Source organism: Heterodontus francisci, chromosome 17 (genome assembly GCF_036365525.1).
Source record: "Heterodontus francisci isolate sHetFra1 chromosome 17, sHetFra1.hap1, whole genome shotgun sequence".
In the NCBI taxonomy this organism is placed as follows: domain Eukaryota; kingdom Metazoa; phylum Chordata; class Chondrichthyes; order Heterodontiformes; family Heterodontidae; genus Heterodontus; species Heterodontus francisci.
Genome location: NC_090387.1, coordinates 27512711 through 27540026, shown reverse-complemented (window position 1 = coordinate 27540026; position 27316 = coordinate 27512711). Strand labels below are relative to the sequence as shown.

Here is a 27316-nt window from a genome sequence, read left to right as displayed (position 1 = left end):
CCTTTTTCTTTTTGACTAGGCTCACAATATCGCGCGTTATCCAAGCTCTCACCCTTTATTTCCTGCCTGTCAACAAACTTTCTATCCATTATACCACATTTCCTTTTATTCTGCTAACCGCTGCTTTTTTCTTTTGGTGATGATCTTAATGTTATGCCCTCTAGTTACTGACTCACCAACCAGTCAGATAGATCTTCCCTATTTAGCTGGTCATGGTCAGAACGCTGTTGGAGGTGTCATCTTTCAGTTGAAACGCTAAACCAAACCCTCACCTGCCCTTTCAAATGAATGTAAAAGGTCCCATCGCACTATTGGAAGAAGAACAGCGGAGTTCACCTGGCATCCTAGCCAACATTGATCCCTTTCCCAACACCTAAAAACAAATGATCTGGTCACTAATTTAATTGCCTGTGGGATCTTGCTGTGCACAAATTGACTGCTATGTTTCCTACATTACAACAGTGACGAGACTTTAAAAATACTTTATTGGCTGTCCTGAAATTGTGAAAGGCGCTATATAAACACAAGTTTTTTGCAGAATTTTGAACAACTGGATTAAAAGAATGTGGAACTTGTTATCACATAAGTAGTCGATGCAGAAGCTGTATAAGTACACGAGGGAGAAAGGCATTGAAGGATATGCAGATAAGGTGAGATAAAGTCGGGTTGGAGGAGGCTCATGTGGAGCATAAACACTGGCATAGACCAGTTGGGCCAAATGGCCGCCTGTTTCCTGTGCTGCAAACAGAATGTGGCCTGATTCCGTCATCTGTGTAGATGTGTAAAGACATTAGTTACAAGCTCACTTTAAAAGAACGACCCACATGCTTAGATTTTTACGTCAATTTACGTGGCAATCACTGCTCACTTGTAACTCTGAGCAGCACTGAACCAAAGCGCTTGCAGTAAACAGAAGCTGTCAGTCATTCTCTTCCACCAGTGATTGTGTGGAGGTCGGACCTTTTTTGTATCACATGCTTAACGGGAAGTGGTGATTTTAGTAATTTCTGTAAGTGCATTTAACTCGCTCCAAAGTTGCAGTCGTTGTTTTGTGCTCTTCTCTGGGGATCCAACATTTTAGTGGTGATTTACAGGTGAGTCCAGTGACACGGGTAATTGGTAGAAATTTCTGATCGAAGCCAAATATGTATTTACAGGTGACGTTTAACATTCGAGTAGCATTATTTAAATGCTCAGCTGTTGCTGGCTGCTTGAATTCCTAAAACTTCTAAAAAGGGAAATAAAAATTCAGGAAGTGGGGTTGTGTTGGCAGCTTTGCACTGGGACTGAGATTAGCTACATCACCGTGAGTTTCTCTTTCTGTTTTGTTCCTGGTCCGCTTCAACAAGTCCGGGAATGGTTCAAACTCAACCTGTCAGGGTTTGTGAAAGGCGTGCCAGCACCCAGGTGTCCATCCTGCTCATTGTCGGGTGAAACTGGAGTAAGAGTACTGAGGCCATTTGACCTCATTTTGTTACCCACATCCGGAAAAATTCTCCTGTAACTGCATGAGACCAGCGACTGCAGATTGCAAAGTGAAACTTGGGCCACCTGTGTGGCCTTCCGGATGTCAAGTTGCCCCCCACACACTTGCACAGAGCTCGATAAATGTGTGTTGCCTAGAGCTGGAAAACAATTCTGTTAGTTTCAACTTGTTTGAATTAGTTTGTCAGCATGATATTTTTCCCCTTTTCAAAAGAGTCAAGCTTTGGGTATACCACATTTTCAAAGGTTATCAAAGATTGAATTAGAACATTACAGCGCAGTACAGCCCTTCGGCCCTCGCTGTTGCGCTGACCTGTGAAACCATCTGATTGGTCAAGTTCTTAATCCATGGGCATGCATTCTCAGCCATGGCACACATAATGGTTTTGCATCGTTGGAGACTAGGCTTGCTTATGGAAACTGCCTTTGTCTCAGGAAAAAAGGACAGAAGTTTTAGGAAAGCTGTAGTAAAGGCCTCCCACCAATATATTCTATAGCAGCAGTTCTCAAACAGGGGTCTGCGGACCTTGGGTGAGGGGAGGTGCTGCAGAGACTTTCCAGGGGGTCTGTGAAATCATGTGAATAAAATGTGAACCCGTTGCCGTGATGGAACAGGTCAGGCATGTGCTGTTGGCCATTATTTTGATTTCCTCTGCCCTCTTGGGCGGCGTAGCTGAGAGTTTGCGCACTGGGGAGTTTAATGCCAGGCCCAGAGGCTGAGTGCACTCGCACCGCAAGACACTGATTGCCTGCTGGGCACTGAGGTTAAAGTAGCTCTGGAAGCAGACGCGCCACTGGATTAGCAGGGCTTCGGACTGACTGAGAATTCCGAGAGAGATGATGAGAGGCCCCAAAAATACGAGAATGTATTCGCAGGGCTGGAGGAGGGTAGGAAGGAGCTGCTATGTCAGCCTTGTCCATAGCCCAGGAATGATGCTCAAGCCGAGCTTTGTTGATTGAGTATGGCAGCTGGGCCTGTGAGTAGGCCTGGACTAAAGCAGTGATTCCAGTTACTGGCGGTGTCCCGATGGCAGAAATGCTGCAAACGAAGTAGTGTGTCAGCGATAATTCTAGCGCAGACAGACTGGTAAATAACAGAGGGAGAGGAACGAAACCTTGAAACGCTCAGCACCTGGAGTGAATAGGCATTGTTATGGCCACGTGCTGAGGTTCGGGTGGTTCCCACTGTTCAACTCCCCACCTGACCACAGCAAGTGTGTTTTGTTATTGGAGTTTAACCCCTTTGTGTTTTATTTGTCAAATAAACAGACAGCAACAGGTTTTCTTGTAGGTTTAAAAACAGAAAATCAATCGTTTATTGATCAATAGACCTTATCCCGAAATTGTCGCAACTGCATCCATTCGCGCGCGCGCACACATACGAGACAAACAGAGAGGGGAAAAAAAAGAGGTAAGTGATTATAAGTGGGGGGTAGGTTTCGAGGCAGGTCAAGGTAAACCTGTTGGATTCTCTTGAAAATCCAGTTCTCGGTTGCAGGCCTGAGGTGATTGTAGATTTCTCGCTTGGTTGAAAGTTCCGTTGAAGTCAGTGGATCATTTCTAGTTCACTGCTGAAAAGTGTAGATGTAGGATTCTACAGCAGGGCATGTGCCTTCTGGTTTGCTGCAAACCAGCTTCTTGGATGCTGCTTCTAGACTGCTTTTTTTTTAATGTAAAGCTGTGTTACTTCTTGCCTCAGGGTAGAAGACGCTTTGGTCTCTCCCCCAGGTGATTGCACAATGGCCCAGGACGTGGCTGCTTTGCACTTTCTTTGTTTCAGAAAAAGACATTCAATTCTGGAATATTTTAGGATGGGTGCAATTGACATCTTTTAGCTTTGAAGATTTTCCTTTGTCCCTGTCAGACAGTTTGACGATACAAAAGCCAAGTCCTTTGTTCTTCCGTATCCTTTTTGGAAAAAGTTCACATTTTTAAAGGGTCCTTTTTTTTAAAGACAAAGTCAATTTTTATAACTCTTTCGATTTTGTCCATAATTTTTGTATCATCGCACTTCTTGTGTGTGTGACAGTAGGCAATTGAGGGTTACATCTCAAATGGTGCCAGTATTCCCAACAGGAGCCACTGAGCCTAATCCTCTTCATTGAAGAGCAGGGAGGGATTGTGTGGCAAAGTATTCAACAGACATGTTGCTGAACCTGTATGGTTAACTTTCAGCTGGAGGGAAGAAGTCTCCATTCACATCAATGTTCACTATATCAGACAGCCCTGGCAAAATTTCATGCAAGTCCCTTTCAGGTCACTGATAAAGTTTACATTCAGAAAAGTAAATATGCATGGCGTTTATAGTATAAATTAGTTGGGGCAGGTATGTGGTGGTGAAGAGGTGGGGTTGTATTTGATCCATTTGAAAAAGGGTCCTTCAACCAAAAAGGTTTTGAGAACCACTGTTCTATAGCCCCACAGGACTTGACTTTGGAGTTAATCTGACACTCTTTGTTGGTGCACAACGAAAATCACTTCAATTGATGCAAAAGTAATGGTATAATTGTACCCTTATACTAAATAGTCTTGGAATCAACTTCATGAAATTCATTTCTTTTAGTGGCCAGTATAGTTCATAAAAATATGATTTAGTCAATAACAATTTATGTGAAGCTATTTGGAAAAAAAAGCATCTTTAAAAAAGAAATGTATGTGGTCTGACACTGTTATTTTAGATGTTCTAATCTTGCAAATCAGACTATGTATGGTATTGGAAAGCATTGTGCTGTTTAGGGAATTGAAAGTACAAGAAAAATGCTGCATTTTAAAACTTTGAAAAGCAGATATTGGTGTATTTTAAATGTGCTTGCAAAAAACTGGCCAGAAGTAGTCTTTCTGTATGTTTAAAAGGGGGCATCGTCGCCATTAACATTAGGAAAGATGTGAGCCATGTTTCTATACCAGAAAGCAGGGAACTGAAGATTGTCTATAAGTTTTGGCTGGGCCCCATTAGAATTGCATCTGCTGGGGCTTTGTACTCACTTAATTTATGCCTGCTTGTTGTCATGCAGGCCCCCACCTGCCAAGAATGAGGCACATTAATTTCACCACATGGACATTAAATTTCAAGTTGTTGGGAAGAAGAGAAGGCCTGTGACGAGGGGTTGCCAGGCCGCTGTTTGGAAAGACATTTTTGCATATTAACACAGTGCTTGGAACAAAGGAGCTATCCCCTGCTCCAATACAATCCACAAACAGATGTGGTCGAACCAGTTAGTCACATGATTAATCTGCTTGGCAATCTGAGTATTTTTTCTGAATTGTACAGTTTGAACTAAGACTGCAGAAAGCTGTTTGCTCCCGGATTGAAAAGACCTCTCCTGGCTGGCTCGCCACAGCCTCTCCTGTCTGCTCCCATCTCTTTCTCATGGAACTCCAAAACCCACTGAAGACGCATGAACCCCAAGAGAGAAAAGTCTCCTACAGTGAACAAGATTTGAGAAGAATACTGGGCCCCAGTGAAAAGCAAGATCTACCTATAATCAAGGACACTACAGCGAGCTCGAAGCACAGTAACAAAAATTCCTATTCAGATATTGCCTCAAACTTTTCCACTTTATTTTTCTTCTGCTCTTTTGTGTCTCTATTTGCATGTGTGTATCGCGTCTGCATGCTAGCATGGGCACATCACGTATCCGTAGGCGTCAACCGAATTAGAGTTTAAGTTTAATAACTTAAAACTTTGCTTCTTTAAACCTAGGAAAGCCTGTTTGTGCTGGTTTCTTTGCCTTATAATTGGAAAGCAGTGAACAAGGATTCACCAAGGGGGAGCTAAAAACAGTGTGTTTAAAAATAAAACCCTGTTACAGTAAGACCAGGTGAAGGCTGAAAGAGAACCCTAGACCTCTTTCTCACTGGGTCGGAACATTGTTCTGGGCAGGAATGTAATGGAACATGCAGATATGGGCTTTTAGCAGGCATTTTCATATTGCTGATATTTGTGCAGAAGTTTTCTGTGAACAGCAGGTGTAAAGAGGAAGCACCTTAAAGTACCAATTTAAAACACCCATTTTAGATTTTTTTAAATTAATGCAATGTTACATTGGTAATTTACATAATGACTGAAGGAACAGAATCTCAAAGGTAATAAGCTCTAGTTTCCTACTTGAGTCCCTTGCAAATTGGCAGAGGGTCAAACGGGTCAGAGAGTTGAATGCATGGTTCAGAGCGATGTGGGAGAGGCAGTTTTGATTCATGGGGCACTTGGATCTGTACTGGGGCAAGAGGATGTAATTTATTGAGACTGGCTCCACTTAAACCAGGCTGGGACCATTAAACTGGTGAATCGAATAAGTAGGGCTTTAAACTAAAAATGGTGTTGAAGGGGTGGCTGGTGAACAGGGTTCTGGTGAGGGGAAATTTATAAATCTAAAGAAAGATCAAGGTCATAGAGCAGTCGAGCAATTTGGATAAAGATAAGCAGAGTGACAGGAAGGGACAAAGAGTTTAACAGTAATAGTGCATCAGTGAATAAGGTCAAATCAGGGAAAAATGGTAAAATTAAAATTAAAGGTGCTTTATCTGAATGCACAAAACATTTGTAACAAGATAGAAAAACCGATGGCACAAATAGAGATAGATCGGTTTGATTTCATAGCTCTTGCATGGAGAGCAAAGTTGGTAGCTTAATTTTCCAGGGTACTTGACATTTCAAAATGACATAAAAAGGAAAAGGAGGGCCCCGGGGGGTAGTCCTGATTAAAGGATGACATAAAGACAGTAATGAGGAAGGATCTTAGTTCAAAGGAGAATCACTGTGGATGGAGATAAGAAATAACAAGAGACAGAAAACACCAGTGGGAGTAGTTTATAGGCCCCTTACAGTAGCTCACTGTTTGACAGAGTATTAATCGAGAAATAAGGAGCTTGTAATAGAAGTAATGCAATAATCATGGGGGACTTAAATTTTCATAGACTGGACAAATCAAATTGGTAAAACTAGTTGGGAGGATGTTCATGGAATATATTTGAGACAGTTTCAGAGAACCATATGTCCTGGAACCAACCAGGGAATAGACTACTGTAAATCTTGTCCTGTGTATTGAGACAGGGGCTGGAAGTTTACCGTATAAAGACAGGGGTCCTACGAGGTAGCCGAGACGTAAAATGGCGGGCGATGACTTCGGGTCAGGTCCCTGCGTCATGACGCCCAAACGCCATTTTACACTGGTTGGACGGCGGGTGAGATCGAGGCGCCGCTCGCCGTCCACTTCGAATCAATTAAAGGCCACTTGAGGTCGTTAATAAACCAATTGACAGTCATTTTACATCAGCTGTCAGATTTTACGGCAGTAAAACTAGTCGAAGGATGAGTTGGGAACCTGGCAGCTTTAAAAGAGCAGCAGGCAGTGTCTCTATGAAGGAGTTGAAGGTACTTTTTTTGGTTCTTTGTTCACTGATATTTCTTTGCACGGCTTTAAAGTTTGGGGTAGTTTCTGCTTGTTCAGCAGGGGTCATCTGAGTGTTAGTCACTCCTGGTCAGGCCCCAGCAGTATTGATTTATTGGGTGAAGTGGGGGGGGGCGGGGGGGGTGGGCGTTGTGTGTGCCTGTCCTTACAGCAGGCTGGTAATACCTGAGCTCATTGCATCCGTGGAACATAGCATCAATGGGAATTGTGCGCTCTGGAGGCGGCTCATCTAATGAGCAGGACTATGCCCCAAGGAGAGACAGGAGGACAACTGGCCAGGGGAACCAGCAACCTGCGGCCTCAGTGCAGTCTCGTAATGGGGGAGGGGGAAAGGTGACAGAGTGGCCCGGGTGCAAGCCCTGTCAGGAGACGAGTGTACCCAGCAGGCAGGGTCTACCACCCACATTTGAGCTTTCTACAACTGTCAGCGCCAGTGTCGAAGAAGACTGTGTCTGTCATGGGAGACTGTCACATCTCTGTGTGAGATGCTGGCAGCGAAGGTCACTTCCAACTGTGTGGGTGGCCATCCAATGCCAGTCACACTGAAGCTAACAGCAGCACTGAATTTCTATGCTTCAGGTTCGTTTCTGGCTTCATTGACAGACATGTGCAGAGTCTCTCAAGCATCAGCGCATCACTGCATTAAGGTTGTGACTGATGCATATTCAGGTGTGCCAACCAATTCATCAAGTTCAAGACTGACGCTGCCAGTCAGGCCAAGAGAGGATTCAGTACCATCGCTGGGTTCCCCATGGTCCAGGGCATAATAGACTGCACTCGTGTGGCCATTCAAGCACCAACAGATCAGTCAGGGGCCTTCATTAATCGCAAGGGGTTCCACTCCACGAATATTCAAATTGTCTGTGACCACCATAAGGGAAACTTGCAGGTGTGTGCTCGTTATCCTGGGAGCAGTCCTGATTCATTCTGCGGAACTCCCAGGTGCCAGCACTATTCAGCCCTCCTGAGTGCCTGCAAGGATGGATACTTGGTGACAGGAGTTATTCGCTGAAGACATGGCTGATGACACCGGTGAGGAACCCAAGGAATGAGTCAGAAAAACGTTACAATGAGAGCCATGTGACCACGGAACAGACTATATGTCTTTTCAAAATGAAATTTAGGTGTCTCGATCGCTCCGGTGGAGCCCTGCAGTACTCGCCAGCAAGGGTTTCTAGAATTATTGTCGTCTGCTGCGCCTTACATCACCTGGCGATGGAGAGGCACTGGATTATGATCAAGTTCAGTGTGAGGCATCCTCAGACGAGGATGGTGATACAGATGAGGAAGAGGGGCTGCAGCCACCTGAACGGGGAGAGGGAGCTGGAGGTCTGGGGGAGTTAAGTGCAAGGGAGACCCGGGAGGCTAATACTCAGGCATTTCTCCTGAACAGAGACTCGCATGGCAGTCTGAGATGAGGCATTAACAGGAGCTGGAAGGGCAGAGACACTCCCCTTCAGGGGGAAATCTCAGCTGATACAGGCCACCTTTCTATCAAACACCACACAGCCCAAATGTGTTACCTCCTGAAATAATTCTTCTCATAGATGTAAACGGGTGTGAAATAGTCGGGATTATGGAGACATGGCTGCAAGGTGACCAGGGATGGGAAATGAATATCCAGGGATATTCAGTATTTAGGAAGGACAGACAAAAAGCAAAAGGCAGTGGAGTTGCATGACTGGTTAAAGAGGAAATTAACGCAATAGTGAGGAAAGTTATTAGCTCTGACGATGTGGAATCTGTATGGGTCGAGCTGAGAAACACTAAGGGGCAAAAAATGTTAGTGGGGGTTGTATATAGACCCCCTAACTCTAGTGGTGATGGGAATGGCATTAAACAGGAAATTAGAGATGCATGCGATAAAGGAACATCTGTAATTATGGGTGATTCTAATCTGCATATAGATTGGGCAAATCAAATCAGTCACAATACAGTAGAGGAGGAATTCTTGGAGTGTATACGGGATGATGTTCTGGACCAATACGTTGAGGAACCAACTCGAGAACAGGCCATCCTAGACAGGAATAATTGACAATCTAGTGGTGCAAGACCCTTGGGGACGAGCGACCATAATATGGTAGAATTCATCATCCAGATGGAGAGTGACGTAGTTGATTCTGAGACGAGGGTCCTGAATCTTAGTAAAGGAAACAACGAAGGTATGAGGCGCGAGTTGTCCATGACTGATTGGGAAGCGTTACTTAAAAGGATGACGATGGATAGGCAATGGCAAACATTTAAAGAGCGCAAGGATGAACTGCAACAATTGTTTATCCCTGTCTGGCGCAAAAGTAAAATGGGAAAGGTAGCAAAACCATGGCTTACAAGGGAAATTAGAGATTAGATTAGATCCAAGGAAGAGGCATATAAATTTGCCAGGAAAAATGAAAGACCTGAGGATTGGGAGTAGTTTAGAATTCAGCAAAGGAGGACCAAGGGATTGATTAAGAAGGGGAAAATAGAGTATGAGAGCAAGCTTGTGGGGAGCATAAAAACAGACTGTGTAAAAGTTTCTATAGGTATGTGAAGAGAAAAAGATTGGTGAAGACAAATGTACAGTCAGAAACAGGGGAATTTATTATGGGGAACAAAGAAATGGCTGACCAACTAAATGCATACTTTGGTTCTGTCTTCCCTAAGGAGAACACAAATATCATATCAGAAATGTTGGGGAACACAGGGCTTAGTGAGAGAGAGGAACTGAAGGAAATCAGTATTCGTAGAGAAATGTTGGGGAAATTGATGGGATTGAAGGCCGATAAATCCGCAGGGCCTGATAATCTGCATCCCAGAGTACTTAAGGAAGTGGCCCTAGAAATAGTGGATGCATTGGTGGTCATCTTCCAAGATTCTGTAGACTCTGGAACAGTTCCTACAGATTGGAGGGTAGCTAATGTAACCCCACTATTTAAAAAGGGAGGTAGAGAGAAAGCAGGGAATTATAGACCAGTCAGCTTGACATCGGTAGTGAGGAAAATTCTAGAGTCAATTATCAAAGATTTTATTGCAGAGCACTGAGAGAACAGTGGTAGAATCGGGCAAGCTGCATGGATTTATGAAGGGGAAATCATGCTTGACAAATCTACTAGAATTCTTCGAGGATGTAACTAGTAGAGTTGATGAGGGGGAGCCAGTGGATGTGGTTTATTTGGATTTTCAGAAGGCTTTCGACAAATTCCCACATAAGAGATTAGCGTGTAAAATTAAAGCGCATGGAATTGGGGGTAGTGTATTGCGAAGGATAGAAAATTGGTTGGCAGACAGGAAACAGAGTAGGGATAAATGGGACTTTTCCCGAATGGCAGTGATTAAAGGGGTACCTTAGGGATCAGTGCTAGGACCCCAGCTATTCACAATATATATAATGATTTAGATGAGGGAACTAAATGTAATATCTCCAAATTTGCAGATGACACAAAACTGGGTGGGAGGGTGAGTTGTGAGGAGGATGCAGAGAGGCTTCTGGGTGATTTGAGCAAGTTGAGTGAGTGGGCAAATGCATAGCAGATGCAGTATAATGTGGATAAATGTGAGGTTATCCACTTTGGTAGCAAAAACAGGAAGGCAGATTATTATCTGAACGGCTATAAACTGAGAGAGGGGAATATGCAGCGAGACCTGGGTGTTCTTGTACGCCAGTCGCTGAAGGTAAGCACTCAGGCGTAACAGGCGGTAAAAAAGGTAAATGGTATGTTGGCCTTCATAGCGAGAGGATTCGAGTACAGGAGCAGGGATGTCTTGCTGCAATTATACAGGACCTTGGTGAGGCCACACCTGGAATATTGTGTGCAGTTTGGTCTCCTTATCTAAGGAACGATGTTTTTGCTATAGAGGGAGTGCAGTGAAGGTTTACCAGACTGATTCCTGGGATGGCGGGACTGAAGTATGAGGAGAGATTGAGTCGGTTAGGATTATATTCGCTGGAGTTCAGAAGAGCGAAGGGGGATCTCATAGAAACCTATAAAATTCCAATAGGACTTGACAGGGTAGATGCAGGAAGGATGTTCCTGATGGTGGGGGAGTCCAGAACCAGGAGTCATAGTCTAAGGATACGGGGTAAACCTTTCAGGACTGAGATGAGGAGAAATTTCTTCACCCAGAGAGTGGTGAGCCTGTGGAATTCGCTACCACAGAAAGCAGTTGAGGCCAAAACATTGTATGTTTTCAAGAAGGAGTTAGATATAGCCCTTGGGTCTAAAGGGATCAAAGGGTATGGGGCAAAAGCAGGAACAGGTCACTGATTTGGATGATCAGCCATGATCATAATGAATGGCGGAGCAGGCTCAAGGGGCCGAATGGCCTACTCCTATTTTATATGTTTCTATGCAGATCAACCAGCTCGCCTACAACATCAGCAATGACTTGTGACATATGAAAATGCCAAGTGAAAAATGTAATAAGTTTTAGTACATTTATACATCCAATAAATATTTACAAATTGCACCAGTGATCCCGGAATGCTGTTAATGTGATTTTTTTGAAACGTTTGGGAGTGTTCAGGCTTGTGGATGACCCCTCACCACCAGCCACACCAGAGGCAGGGGGCTGATCATGCTGCCGCATTGCTCTGAATGACTTTGGCGGGCGTCCTCTGCCTGCCCTAGGTCGTGCGGGCTGTGGCTTCTCAAGGTGACCCTGAGACGTCTCGGGACCACCCTCTGACACCCTGGGAGGATGCAGTGCTGATGTCACTGGCTGAGGGATCAAGGAGCTGCAGGATGCATCAGGAGCGTCCTGAGAAGAGCTCCCATATGAAATCTGCTGCTGCCCCTCTGCCCTCTCGAGGCTCAAATGGTCCTCAATGCTAACCTCAGAGGGATGAGCTGCTTCCAAATGTCGCCTGAGCATCAGTCAGATATCTAATGCTCTGGTCCGTGGATCCCGCTCTCTCTGTGTGGTTAGGCATAGCCTCCAGGATCGGGCCCTCCACTGCAGCCGCCAATCTGTTAATGGAGGAAGCCAGATGGACAGATGTCAGAGAATGTGCAGTACTCAAGCCCTGGATGGACATTTTCTGAAGTCTGAGTCAGAGCATGCAAAGTCTCTGGTAACTCTGCCAGATCTCCACGCACCGCACACAGCACTTGCAGCATCTCCCGCTGAATGGATGTCAGCAGAGGTTCATCAGCTTGTGGCTCTGCACTGGCCTGGCCTCCCACAGTCCTCCGATTGTTGGAGGCATCGGCCGATACTGCCTCTGGCAGCTGGTCCAGCAATTGTGTGGTGCTGACACCAGGTTGTGACCACGAATCCGAGGAGACCCGCATCCCAACCGAGGTGAATGTCTTTGAGCTGATGCTTGGTGCGGGGTGAGGATGTGATGCTGCACCCTCTGAGGTCCTCTCCTCGTCTTCAAAGGTGGACGGATGAGCCCTGGAGTTGCTTCCTGGTGCTGCTGTGTTTCACCCGCAGGGAAAATTAGAATGATCGCTCCTGACTGGAGGACATGTTATAGACTGCATTGTGGGCATTTCTCTGTGATTTTAAGTTGAGAGCACCCTTCAGTGCCTGAGACAATAGCTGCATCACATCCCCAGCCCCCGCCCCCCTTGACCACACACTGGGAACTCACTCTCCTGGCCAGGTGCGCCAGCCTCACCATCAGCTATAGCGCATCCTCTGTCCTCCCCAGCTAGCATTGAGCAGACTGGAGGAGGATGCATTAAATATGCCAGGTTAACCACACCACCACCGGTGCGAGACCTCTCACGGACATTATATGCATATACATTCGGTTGAGAAATAAAACCCCACGGAAAAAATTATCCACCATGGCTTAACTAAAGAGGTTAAGGATAGTATTAGATTAAAAGAAGAGGTTTAAGATGCCAAGATGAGTAGGATGCCTGAGAATTGACAGAGCTTTAGAAACCAGCAAAGGATAACCAAAAAATTGATAGAGGGAGAAAATAGAATACTAAACTACTGAGAAATGTAAAAACAGATTGTAAGAGCTTCAACAAGTATGTAAAAATGAAGAGTGTAGTGAAAGTAAACGTGGATGCTTTTGAAACTCAGACAGGAGAAATTATGATGGGGAATAAGGAAATGGCAGATATGTTAAACAAACATGTAATGTATCCAAGTTTTCTGACTATACAAAGTTAGGTGGGAAAGTAAGCTGTGAGAAGGACAGTCTGCAAAGGGATATGGACAGTGAGTGGGCAAGGAAGTAACAGATGAAGTATAATGTCGGGAAATGAGGTTATTCACTTTGGTAGGAAGACAGTTTTTTTTTTATAAAGGTTAGTAATTGTTTAGAGGGATTTGAGTGTCCTTGTACATGAAACACAAAGTTAACATGCAGATACAGCAAACAACTAGGAAACATGGAAACATAGAAAAATAGGAGCAGGAGTAGACCATTTGGCCCTTCGAGCCTGCTCCGCCATTCAATACGATCATGGCTGATCAAAGGAAGGCAAATTGTTTTTATTGTAAGGAGGTTAGAGTACAAGAGCAAGGATATCTTCTACTTTAAAGGGCTTTGGTGAGACCACACCTGGAGTACTGTATTACTTTTGTCCCCGTATCTAAGGAAGGATATACTTGTCTTAGCAACGAAGGTTCACTAGATTGGTTGATTCCTGGGTTGAGAGGGTTGTCCTCTGAAGAGGGATTGAATAGAATAGGCCTATACTCTCGAGTTTAGAAGTATGAGAGGTGGTCTCATTGAAGCAATAAGATTCTGCGAGGACTTGACAGGTAGATGCTGAGAGGGTGTTTCCTGTGAATGGAGAGTCTAGAACGAGGGAGCATAGTCTCAGGATAAGTGGTCGGGCATTTAGGACTGAGAAGAAATTTCTTCGTCCAGATGTTAGTGCAACTTTGGAATTCTCTGTCCCAGAGGGTCGTGGATGCTCCATCATTCAGTATATTCAAGGCTGAGATTGATAAGACTTTTGAACCCTAGGGAATCGAATATGGGGATTGGGTATGAAAGTGGAGTTGAGGTTGAAGATCAACATGATCTAATTGAATGGCAGAGAAGGCTTGGGGGGCTGTATGGCCTACTCTTTTTTTTTTTTAATCCAGTTCATGGGATGTGGGCGTCACTGGCAAGGCCAGCATTTGTTGCACATCCCTAATTGACCTTGAGAAGGTGGTGAGTTGTCTTCTTAAACCTCTGCAGTCCATCTGGTGTGGGTATACCCAGTGCTGTTAGGGAGGGAGTTCCAGGATTTTGATCCAGTGACCAGTGAAGGAATAGCAATATAGTTCCAAGTCAGAATGGTGTGTGTGGCTTGGAGGGGAACTTACATATGATGGTGGAAGAGGTTGCAGGTTTGGAAGGTGCTGTCGAAGGAGGAGTGGTGAGTTGCTGCAGTGCATGTTGTATATGGTACACCATTGCGCATTGGTGTCATGTTTAACAGTCATTGTTACCAATATAACAGAGAAATCTACTTATAGAAACTCTGTCCAAGAGTTGTGTATAATAGGATGATTTTTAAAGATGAGCTTTGTAAAATGTCCCCTATAATACCAGTGGTCATTTTGTCATAAGGTGTGCTGCAGCATCTAACTTGGAACTGTGCTAAATTCAATGCCCTTTGGCATGTATTTATTGCTGGGGGCTGTGAAGCAACTACCTCACTTGCATTTTTTCATATTTTAAATGGTGCTAAATGGAAAATGGGTATGATCGGGAGATCAGTTGCCAGAGCCATACTGGCAGCACCTGTCATTAAGTCACAAGCCTTATATGCTGGTCCTGGCACATCAACCTGGAGATAACTGGTTCTGCCCATAGGCTGTAGTGCTACAGTGCCAAAGCACTTAGTGCCAAAATAAATTTCCATTGTCTGTTCTTGTTCAGAGTATGAGAAGGTAGAATTCTGCAAATTCATTCAACAGACCTGCATATCGTTTTGCTTCCCAGCCTCCTAATCAAGTAAGTTTCTAATGCTGAAAAGAGTTGAAAAGGCTGTTCCTTTCAGTCAGTTGAAATTGAAAACCTGCTGTGTGGTTAGTTTGATTTTAAAAAAAATTACATACTTGGGGAGGTGGGAGTGTAGTGACAGTCACTGGACTAGTAATCCAGAGCCCAGGCTAATGCTCTGGGGACATGGGTTCGAATCCCACCACGGCAGATGGTGAAATTTGAATTCAATTAATAAATCTGGAATTAAAAAGCTAGTCTAAAGATGACCATGAAACTATTGTCGATTGTTGTAAAAACCCATCTGGTTCATTAATGTCCTTTAGGGAAGGAAATCTGCTGTCCTTACCTGGTCTGACCTACATGTGACTCCAGACCCACAGCAATGTGGTTGACTCTTGAAATGCCCTCTGAAAAGGCCTAGCAAGCCACTCAGTTTAAGGGCAATTAGGGGTGGGCAATAAATGCTGGCCTGGCCAGTGACACCCACATCCCACAAAAAAAAGATCTGTTTCTGAGATTTAACAAATATACTTGATAATAGAAACCATTAAGCAATAATACTAAAACAATTAAGCTCAGTATTCAGTACAATATCTTATCTCCAGTACCTGCTGAATAACTAGTTATGTGAAACCAGTTTTTAATTTTGTCTGGCTTTGAAACTGCTTTGCATACGTATAAGTAGATAAAGAGCATTAATCTTCACTCTATGTAGAAACAAAGTAACACTGTTCAATATAGTGCCTAAAATATTTGGGTATTAAAAAGTTTATGCCAAATCATACGTGCTGGTGGGAGGCAACTAAATTCTTATTCAATGACTATTTTAGTTGTGTGTACACTCCATTTACAAAATGGAAGCTAGGTGCTGTGTAAATTGTGGATTGGAGGTGTGATTCAGACAAAATAATCACCTACGAGTGTTGAATTGCAAAAAAGTGCTTGTATGACGTCCTGCAGTCTCTAACTAGTATGAAAATTATGGAAAGAGTATGTATTGTGTATATAGTTTGTGGAACAGCCTTGAATTGCACTAATTTGAGTTTTTAATTAGAGAGCACTTCAGCATTTTAAATAAAAAGTTTATTCAGCACACTTCCCATTTGCAGGCAGCATAGGTGCTTGAGGCTGACAGTTGTTGTTTATTGGCGTGCACCAACAGAAATATGAACCATCTTGGAGCTGGATTAAGAGGGAGCTAATACTCAACTTGACATCTAAGGGCTGAATTTTACTAGCCGTCAGGGTTCGTGGTGGGGAGGCCTGGAAAATTCTTCCGGAAGAGGCCCGCCACAACCCCCGAGAAGGCCTTGCCGCATTTTACCGCTCAGCAGCGAGACTTTCATTTTAATATTAGAATTAAGTCATCGGGGGGTGGCCACTCCGCGCTTTCCATTTAAATGAGCCCCCGCACGAAATATCGCAGGGGTCAGCGATGGCGGATCTGTGTGCGCAGAACACCAAGATCAGAGCGTGCTGCCGAGATTTGCGGTGTGCTCATAAAATTCAGCCCTAAGTGTTTGTATTAAATAAAGGCTGCAAATGTTTGTTGCTGCCTATGCTTTATTAAATAAAAGGAGGAAATTAAGGTATTCGTATTAAAAATGTTGTGTTCTGAAGATTTTACTAAAGCCTTTCTATCTTCCTTTTGGTTAGCCTTGATACTTGCCTTATTTCAGGCATATCTACCTTCTGGTACCATATGAAAGTTATTAATGGAAACAAATTTATTGATTTGAAATCTGTCTTGATAGACTAAATGCTACTGGATTTTCTTTCAGGATGAGCACTGGACTAAGAAATATTTATGAACAATATAAGCAGTTTTATGAAGATGGTCCTTCAGGACATGATGGAATCTGCCATGATAAGGAATTAAAAAGACTAATCAAACAGCAGTTAATAAAAAGGAGTGCAGATTTGGTCATCTTTCTACCGGATGATGTGGCTGAAACGGTTTCCAAGTCTCTGTACAAGACGGTGAATTACGCAAGTACATTAAAGTTGCTGATTAGGGCTTTTGAATTATTTGAGTTGGCTGCTGTCAACCTCTTTCTGTACCCATGGAGAAATGAGTTCAAAACAATAAAAGTAAGTCCGTTATTGAACATTCATAAAGTAACTTTGCCATTTATCTTATCCTGCACAGAATATGTCACAACATATTAAGGGATCGAAATGATAAAATTTATTAATAATCAGTTACTGTTGCATTATGCTTATTTTCATTTTCATGCCTTGATTGCTATGCTATACATGCCAGTCCAAAATTTGGGTACTCTTGATTATTCACTAATTTCCAACATGAACTGGGGTAAGGAGTGGGTTGTCTTCCAATTGAGGTTCTGACCTAGAGGATGCTATTCATTATTTTTCCAAAAATAAAAATCTTAAACATGTAACACTTTTTTTCTTAGACTTTTTCAGGAGCTTATGTGCACTACCTAAAACCTGCAATTTACCATGAAGACCTTGTAAGAATTTTTGAAAAAATGGGTTATGAACTAATGGATAACCTCCAACTAGAAATTAAAGACCCTCCACATTCTTTGGATTTGATCAGGCTGGCATTTGAATTCTTTGTTACAAGAATTGAATGTGAAATCTTGTTGGAAATAGTAGGAAAGTTGGACCACTACAAAATTTCAGTTGATGATTTGCTTCGAGAAAGGAAATCGATGGAAAGCATTGACAATTGTGTAAGTAGACTGAAAATGAGCCTTTCGGCTGCTAATAGAAGCCAGAGAGAAAGCCGATTCGAAAAAACTGCATCTCGTGGAGAAAATATAGACATGGATTTAAAATTGAATTCCAGTGCAAGGAATCAAGCTGGTTGTTCTTCCCAAAAGGAATATGACGGAAGTGCAATCAATTCACTGCTGTGGCCATTAATAAGGTCTGCTTCTGGTCCCCAGTACAAGGATGATACTTACAGCAAACACATTACTGAAATCCCTGGTATAGATTGTGCTCATTCAATGAGCCACCAGGACAGTAAATTTAATGTGTCCCGAGATCTAGCTAGCGACAGATGTGGGTTTAACTCTGATATGAGCAACCCCCATACAGATGGAAATACCAAAATCATATTTTTGGAAGACATCAGTACTAAAAACTACAAATGGCATAGCTGCCTCGCTAATGGTGAATCTGCCAACTACTGTTGTGAAACATGTCACACTGTGCACAACATTTTGTGTGATAGTTTGAAAATGTGTGATAGTCATTCCCTTAAATTTTTTGCTGCTGAAAACTATCTGCAAAACCCTGAAGCTTCAAATAGTGACTTGGGGCAACTATCATATGCAGACATATTAAAAACAGATCCAAAGTGTGGGATTTGTAGATGTTCATCTGTAAGTTTTCATTGTAATTGTGGCACACGTGTGTGTTCGAAATGTGGTTATCAAAATATTTTGGCATGCAAAAACTGTGGCAATAAGCTTCATAAGCTTGCATCCTGATTTTTAAAACCCATCACTCCTGGCTTAATATTCAGTAGTTTAGGATGAAAAACATATAGATGATGAACATTCATACATTTATAAATATAAAGTAGTTGTATGGGATGGGTTGGTAAAATTGTGGCTCTTTTGTAAAAGCTATTATTATAAATACTTCGCACTATTTTTACCTTTTTTTTGCTTTCATATGTATTGGCATGTAGCATTTTCCACTTGTGACTTGGTTATGAACATTTTGATAAGAGGAATTATGTTAAATGCAAATTATCAAATTCTTTATTTTCTTAACATGCACAGTGATGTTGCAGTCATTTTGTAATAGCAGTTTAAGTGGAAGCTGAGCAAAATTCTTGATCCATATTTAGGGTCATGCACACAACCAGCAATTTTACACAACTTGTTTTTAAAGTTTATAAAACACTTTTAAAATTGCAAACTCTGGAAAATGAGCTTCCATATATTTTCTTGGAAAAATAAAAATCAATACCTGCAGCTCTTGTTTCTACTTTGAAATTTTAATTCCAAATGTAAATACCAATAATGTTGACTGTGGATGAAGTGCAAGGTTTTTTGAGATTATATGCACAAGAAAGCAAAGTATTAAATCTAATAAGACACTTATGAAAAATGATTTTTTACTGCTATCTCATATAGGTTTTCTAAGTCTGTTGTGTTGCAACAGTCCGTCTGCTGCTGAAACCATTTTGTAACCTCCAGATGCGACTATTCTAATGCTGTCTTTGTAAACCTTGCTGACTGTGCAAGTTATGATACAGAGTCTTGTTCACCTGACCTACATTAGCTCCCACCTCCTTGTCCAGCAACGTATCAAATCTAAAATTCTCCTTGTGTTCAAATCCCTCTATGGTCTTGCTCGTCCCTATGTCTATCACCTTTAGCCCTAAAACTCTCCCTGAGCTGCTCTGTGTTCCAATTCTGGCCTCTTGTGCTATCACACAGTTTGGTGTCAAATTCTATTATAATGCTCCTGGGCAGTGCCTTGGGACGTTTTACTACATTGAAGGCACTATATGCAAGTTGCTTCCAAAACTTCAGACAGTGGGAAACAGCGAGAGCAGCACCAGAGCACAAAGAGACTGTGGTGGAGATAGAGTTCACTCAGACAGCGCAGGAGGTTTGAAAAATAGTCAACAGTGACATCGCAGGAAAGCTGCAAGGTGATTGGTTGGTTGGTGAGTAACTGCTGTTAGGGAAGAATGCTGAATAGCTGGGTTTATAACTAAAGTAAAGAGAAAGGTCTACAGTTCTTTAATATAGTAGGTAGTGTGCTTTTTTTGTGGTGGGGGGGCGGTGGAATCAAACTTCCTGGTGTAAATCTAATTTTTGGGTAATTTAAGGGAGTAAAAAGAGTGGGAAAAAAAGTGACATCACAGGAAAACCATAAGTTCATTGGTTGGTAAATAACTGCTAATTTGAATTACCTATTCTAAGTTGATTTCAGATTAAAGGTGATTAGGAGAAATATTTTACAATTTAAAACTAAAGACCAGTCGGAAATTTAAAAAAACAAATTAAAATCTAATTAAATAAAATTGAAATGCAGGGCCAGGCGATGTGTTGTACCTGCATGATGTGGGAGCTGGTGACCGCATCTGTAGCAAGTGTTGGCTGCTCGAGGAACTCAGGCCTCAGAGTTAATGAGCTGGAGTCTGAGCTTCAGACACTGCGATATCGGGAGGGGGGGGGGGGGAAGAGAGTTACCAGGAAGCTGTGTTTCAGGAGGCAGTCACACCCCTTAGATTAACTACCTTGAATTCGGTCAGTGGTCAGGGTCAGGAGGGTGTGACTGAGTGAGGCAGGTAGAGGGATCCATGAGGTAGTGCTGCAGGAGCCTCAGCCATTGTCCTTGTCCAACAGGTTTGAGATTCTTGCTCCCTGTGTGGACGAGAGCAGGGACTGTAGGGAGGATGAGCAAACTGACTACAGCAGCGTGGTACAGGGAGCCATTCAAGTGGGGGGAGAAAAGAGAAATGTAGTCATAATCGGGGATAGTATAGTTAGGGGCATAGACACTGTTCTGTGGCCAGGATTGAGAGTCCCGAAGGCTCTGTTGTCTACCTGGTGCCAGGGCTCGGGATATCTCATCTGGACTGCAGAAGAACTTGGAGGGGAAAGATCCAGTTGTCGTGGTCCACATAGGTACCAATGATGTAGGTAGAACGAGGATAGAGGTTCTGCTGAGGGAATATGACCAGCTAGGGGCTAAATTAAAAAGCAGAACCAAAAAGGTCAATCTCCGGAATACTACCTGAGCCACGAGCAAGTTGGCAAAGTGTCAATAAGATTAAAGAGGTAAATGCGTGGCTCAAAGATTGGTGTGGGAGAAATAGGTTCGAATTCGTGAGACATTGGCACCAGTACTGGGGAAGGAGGGAGCTGTTCTGATGGGACGGGCTCTACTTGAATCATGCTGGGACTAGAGTCCTGACGAATCGCATAACTAGGGCTGGAGATAGGGCTTTAAATTAAATAGTGGGGGGGAGGGTTCAGTTGCATAGAAAAACAGGAAGTTAAAGGAGAAGGTAGGAGTGCAGGTTAATGGTGAGGTTGATTGTTACCAAACTGCAAGAAGTTAAACCAGGAGAGGGAAATAATAAACAGGTGAATAAAGCAACAGTGCTGAGGGCCAGGTTAGTGGGTATAGCCGAAATAAGAGTTCTATATACAAATGCACGGAGTAAGGAATAAACTAGATGAGCTGCAAGCGCAAATTCAAATGGAAGATTATGATGTGGCCATTGCGGAGACGTGCCTGTAGGATGGTCGGGACTGGGAACTAAATATACCTGGTTATAAAGTTTACAGGAGGGACAGGGAAAATGGCAGAGGGGGTGGAGTAGCCTTACTGATTAGAAATAATATCACTTCATTGGTGAGGGAGGATATAATGAGGGGAAAGCATCCAGTGGAGACCTTATGGGTGGAATTGAGGAACAGAAAAGGATCTAAAACTGTAATAGGTGTTGTGTATAAACCCCCTGGTAGCAGTTCTGAGGTGTTAGATTGTATAAATGCACAAATTAGGCAAGTGTGTAACAAAGGCAGAGTAGTATTAATGGGGGATTTTAACTTGCACACAGATTGGGAGAGGCAGACTAGCACCTGTCAGAAAGGTAGTGAATTTCTGGAATGTGTCCGGGATAGTTTCCTACAGCAATATGTCCTAGATGTAACAAGACGACAGGCAATATTAGATTTAGTTATGAGTAATGAGCCAAATTTAATTAGTAGCCTGTGCGTGAACATTTATCAAATAGTGATCAAAACATGATCGAATGCAAGGTAACGTTTGAAAGTGAAAAGCACGAATCAGCTACTAGAATTTTAGACTTGGGTAAGGCTGACTTTACCGGGATGAGACAGTCCACGGTAAACTGGGTAGATCTGTTAATAGGTCAAACGACTGGAGAACAGTGGAGAATATTTAAAGAAACATTTAATGAAATACAGAGCGAGTATATATCCGAGAGGAAAATGCTCCATTTCACAGAAAAAACAGCCATGGACAACTAAAGAGATTAGGGATAGCATAAAACAAAAAGGGCTTACAAAAATGCAAAACGCAGCACAGATCCGGCTGAATGGGATTGATACAAAGACCAGCAAAGGGTCAGAAAGCAGCTTATAAGAGCTACTAAAAGAGATTAAGAAAGGAAACTTGCAAGGGACATCAAAATCAATGAAGAAATTTTATAGTTACATAAAGGGAAAGCAGGCAGTCAACAGGAATGTAGGCCCACTAAAAGCTGAAAATGGAGATGTTGTCATCGATAATGGGGAAATGACAGGCATGTTGAACAATTACTTTGCCTCAGTATTTACAGTTGAAAAGGAGGATAACTTGCCAGAAGTCCCAAAAAAATTAACAGCCGATAGGGGACAGGGACTTAATATAATTAACGTAAGTAAAACATCAGTAACAAGGAAATTAATGGAACTAAAGAGTGAGAAATCCCCAGGACCTGACGGTTTCCATCCGAGGGTGTTAAAGGAAGTAGGGGAGCATATTGTAGATGCCCTAACTATAGTCTTTCAGAGTTCCCTAGATTCAGGAGTGGTGCCTCTGGATTGGAAAGTTGCACATATCATAGAAACATAGAAAATACAGCACAGAACAGGCCCTTCGGCCCACGATGTTGTGCCGATCCTTTGTCCTCTGTCAAGGACAATTTAATCTATACCCCATCATTCTCCTTTATCCATATACCTATCTATAGAAACATATCACTCCACTTTTTAAGGGGGAACCAAGGAAATTACAGACCAGTTAGCCTGACATCTGTGGTGGGCAAGTTACTGGAGTCTATAATCAAGGATAAGGTGACTGAACATCTAGAAAAATTCCAGTTAATCAGGGACAGCCAGCATGGATTCATGACGGGAAGGTCATGCCTGACAAATCTCACTGAATTTTTTGAAGAGGTGACTAAGGTAGTGGACAGGGGAATGTCTATGGATGTTATTTACATGGACTTCCAGAAGGCATTGATAAAGTCTCACATAAGAGACTGTTAACTAAGGTAGAAGCCCATGGACTTGAGGGCAAATTATTGACATGGTTAGGAAGTTGGTTGAGTGGTAGGCGACAGAGAGTGGGGATAATGGGTAAGTACTCCGATTGGCAGGATGTGACTCGGTGTCCCGCAGGGTTCTGTGTTGGGGCCTCAATTATTATTCATTAACGATTTGGATGATGGCATAGTAAATCATATATCCAAATTTGCTGATGATACAAAGTTAGGCGGCATTGTAGACAGTCTAGATGATAGCATAAAATTGCAAAGATATTGACAGATTAGGTGAGTGGACAAAACTGTGGCAGATGGATTTCAATGCGGGCAAGTGAGAAATTATCCATTTTGGACCAAAAAAGGATAGAGCAGAGTACTTTCTAAATGGGAAGAGGTTAAGTATAGTGGATGTCCAAAGAAACTTGCGGGTTCAGGTGCATAGATCTTTAAAATGCCACGAGCAAGTGCAGAAAATAATCAAAAAGGCTAATGGAATCCTAGCCTTTATATCTAGAGGATTGGAGTATAAAGACACAGAGGTTATGCTGCAGCTGTACAAAACCCTGGTTAGACCCCACTTGGAGTACTGTGAGCAGTTCTGGTACCACACCTTAGGAAGGATATATAGGCCTTGGAGGGAGTGCAATGTCGGTTTACAAGAATGATACCTGGACTACAGGGGTTAAGGTACAAGGAGAGATTACACAAATTAGGCCTGATTTCGCTCGAATTTAGAAGGTTAAGGGGTGATCTGATCTAAGTCTTCAAAATATTAACAGGAAAAGACAGGCTAGATAAAGATAAACTATTTCCACTGGTTGGAGATTCTAAAACTAAGGGGGTATAGTCTAAAAAATTAGGACCAGACCGTTCAGGAGAGATGTTAGGAAGCACTTCTTCACGCAAAGGGTGGTAGAGGTTTGGAACTCTCTCCCACAAACAGCAGTTGAAGCTAAAACAGTTGTTAATTTTAAATCTGAGATCGATTTTTTTTTTTTTTTTTGTTCAGTAAAGATATTAGGGGATATGGGCCAAAGGCAGGTATATGGAGTTAGGCCGCGGATCAGCCATGATCTCGTTGAATGGTGGGACAAGCTCGAGGGGCTGAACGGCCTACTCCTGTTCCTATGATGGCAGTGCTAAGTAAGGACTTGAGTGGGTGTTGTCAGATTGATATACTTGCCCTTGGTCAGCAATTTGTAAATAACTGGTACATTACTAATGGAAAGGCTACTCCCTTTTCAGTGCTGGTGCTCATCAAAGTGAAGAATATTAGTGCTAAGCAACAGTATATTTTTCAGTCATTACAGTGTGCCACACTCCTGGTTCCGACATTGCATAAGTTAAATACAGAATAAAGTGTCATCTACAGTATCACAACTTGATTCTTCCCTCAAAAACATATGTACTCTACCAGATTTCCACCCCAGCCATCGTTCTCGGTCTATTTTAGGGTTGATTAGTGCTGGGATTCTTTAGTTTGTGTTGCAGTTTAAATTGAATTTATTAAATCATCCTGCTTCGAATCTTTAAAGCTGAGGGATTTTAGTCCAATTGTTCTATGCTGAATTTGAACGATAGCTCTAAGAACCCTGCTGTATTACATGAAGTAGTTCAATATTTTCAAACGGCCTCATCCCTTGCACTCGCAGAATGTAGTCAACAATTGAGCTGTCTTTTTCATATTAGTTTTCAGCATGAACCACTTTGTACATTTAAGTTACAGTATTAAATTCAAATTTATATCTTAACTGAGATTAGATTTAAATGAGTTGTTTAAATCTGTAAATTAGTTTGTTTGCAATAAGGTCAACCTTGGTGTATCAAGGTTGGTGCATTTTAACAATATTTCACTACATTGAGCTACATTCCTCTGCCTTTCATTTAAAACTGCATTTTAGGATTTCCCAATTTTTGGGTGATTTCACCGTGGAGCAGTGCTGAGTAGAAGCTAGGACCTTCTGGGGTTCGGGTGGTCATTGTCAGACCATTCTTGTATTTCCTAGCAGCAAGTTTTAAGGCAGTGTTCGTGAAAGCTGAAGGCAAATCAGTAAGGGATGTTGCATGGTATGGTAAACCCCAATTGATGGAAAAAGGTGCTTTAATATATGATCCTACTTTTAAAAAAACTAGTGGTTAAGCGAATGGAGGGGTACATACATCATGCATTTGTAAAGTTACAGAATCATTGTACAAAGAGGCAGTTCAACCCATTGTAGAATGAGGCCAAGCTACAGTGGCTTCGATTTTGCTTTATTATGGAGCAGATCTATCTTTTCATCTCATTTTGTCAATGAAGTACAGGCTGTCATCAATCTTTTCAGATAGAAGACCACTGACCATCTGCTCTTAAAAGAATGATCCATTTATTTCCACTCCCCCACTCTTCATTCATAGCTCTGCAAAAATTAGGAACAGTAGGGCATTCAGTCCCTTGAGCCAGTTCCACCTTTCAAAGTGATCATAGCTGATTTGTATTTTCACTCCATCCACTTGCATTGACTCTATATCCTTTTTATGCTCTTTTCATTATGAAATATATACCCTATTCCCTTTTGAAAGTTAGTATTGAAGCATTTTTCACCATCCTTTCAGGCAGTGTGTTGTAGATCAGAACACATCATTGCGTTAAACAGATGTATCTACAACTCCCCGTTCCTTTTACCAATCATCTTAAATGTGTGTCCTTATTGACCCTCCTGCCAGTGGAAACAATTCCTCCCTATCTGCTCAATGAAAACCTTTTTTAATTTTGAACACCTCTATCAAATCTCTCCTTAACCTTCTCTGTTCTAAGAACAATCCCAGCTTCTCTGATCTCTCCACATAACTGATGTACCTAGTCCCTAGTCTCATTCTAGGAAATCTCTGCACCCTCTCAAAGGCTTGCCACCCCTCCTTCCTAAAGTGTGGTCCAGAATTGGGCACAATACTCCAGCTGAGGCCCTTCAGTGATTTGTAAAGGGTTAGCATAACTTCCTTGCGTTTGTACACTCTGCCTGTATTTACAAGACAGGAATTCTGTATGCTTCTCAAAAAACAAAAATTTCTACTTGTCCTGCCACCTTCAAAGATTTGTGTATGATTAGTTTTTTTTTATGTTGGGTAAATTAAAACCTTTCTAGTACACAATATATTGCATGCTCAAAGGTGAATCCAAAATAATAAGCAAGGATTATTAATGATCTATGATTATTTCAACACTTTCCAATACAGGAGACTTTAAACATAGGTACAAAATTTGTAAAAAGTCAATGGCCTGACACTGTGCTCTAAAGAACCTTAGCTATGCCAGAGAAAGATGACCGCTCCATTAATATTGCAGTAAAGTAGATATGTTCGAAAGAGAATTGGATGGAGACAAATACTAACAATGTAAAAGTCTGCAATTGTTTTAAACTTCTGGTATCATGAGTCTAATTTTAAGAGCAGAAGCACACTACTAGGATTGTAGTGAACTGCGATTTTATTTGTTTTTGGCACAAGACTGGATCTGAGCTATCTGCAGCAGTATTGTGTTGGTGCCATTAAACAAATAGAATTGGTTTCAATGAGTTCACATTTATTTCTGACGCAGATCTTAAATTATGATTCGGGTGCATATTCTTCTAGAAAATCTGAGTTCAAAATATATATTGGTCAATACCACAAGATGAAGTTAATTTTGTAGAAAATGGTATTTATAATAGCTTTAAAACAACAAAAGTCTTCAATATATTTCTGTAAGCTTACAGTGTCTGCAGTTAAACACAATCACACCAGTTTGGTTAATTCAAAGCATTTTTCCCTTCAATCATTGCCACTCCTGAGCATTGTTTTAGCTGGAGAGTTCTCTTATGCTAGGTTTGTTAATTGTAACATCCACCTCAACCCACACAGGCATGGGTACAACACACCAGGAACAGCACATTCTTCATATCTCTTCAGCATAATCTGAATGAATGAATACATAGCTGAAAAAAAAAAGAAAATGTTACAATATTTTGACAATTTACTTACTGAAGTTTTCCATAATGTTAGACTATGATCACAGAACGCTGATCTACTATAATAGCATTCTTATTCACGTGTGGTCGATCAAAAACAGAATAACAATGCAGGTTTCTTTACGATCTGGATCAGAAGTGAGTCAAAATTCAACTTGTGCGTACTATGGAATTGAGGTGACCTTTCTTTTGAAAACTGCAGTTTGGGATGTAGATATTTTCCAGTGGTTAATACTTTACAATGAATGAAAAATATTTTTAAATGCTTTTGAACAATGAGGTTCTGATTCATAAATACAATAGAGTTAGAGGGAAAAATAAGGATATTGGCCCTTAACGTAATTTTTGAAATTTTGAACTGAATGATAGAGAGGTACATCCAATTCCCTCAAGAGAAAAGCACCCATTCACCACATTCCAAATGGGACTAGAGCAGGAGCCATGACCTTGCAGTGTTATTTACAATCTTGAAATTTGTTTCCTACACGCACTGCAATAGGGATAGGATACACTAGCCAGGACAAAGACACAGCCACCATATATAAGGATA

The 27316-nt window shown here is 42.0% G+C and overlaps 2 protein-coding genes across 4 annotated transcripts in view; one reads left to right on the top strand and one right to left on the bottom strand.

Moving 5' to 3' along the window:
- Nucleotides 1-964: 964 nt before the first annotated feature.
- On the top strand, nt 965-18740 carry spata2l (spermatogenesis associated 2-like). Its single transcript, XM_068049187.1, has 3 exons — nt 965-1094; nt 16566-16875; nt 17202-18740. The coding sequence occupies exons 2-3, from the start codon at nt 16567-16569 to the stop codon at nt 18246-18248; spliced, it is 1356 nt and encodes a 451-aa protein (XP_067905288.1). The 5' UTR covers nt 965-1094; nt 16566; the 3' UTR covers nt 18249-18740.
- cdk10 (cyclin dependent kinase 10) overlaps nt 18356-27316 on the bottom strand; it is a 67154-nt gene continuing 58193 nt past the window's right edge. For all 3 annotated transcript variants that reach the window (XM_068049188.1, XM_068049190.1, XM_068049191.1), the window contains one exon: nt 18356-26733. The gene's annotated coding sequence lies outside the window, so the exon portion shown is untranslated. The remainder of the gene's footprint in view (nt 26734-27316) is intronic.

What these genes read in the sequence shown, in the direction of transcription:
- spata2l (XM_068049187.1), top strand. Translation starts at nt 16,567, where the DNA reads ATGAGCACTGGACTAAGAAATATTTATGAACAATATAAGCAGTTTTAT. An exon ending in ATGAGTTCAAAACAATAAAA is followed by an intron (nt 16,876 to 17,201) that starts GTAAGTCCGTTA and finishes TTTTTTTCTTAG; the next exon opens with ACTTTTTCAGGAGCTTATGT.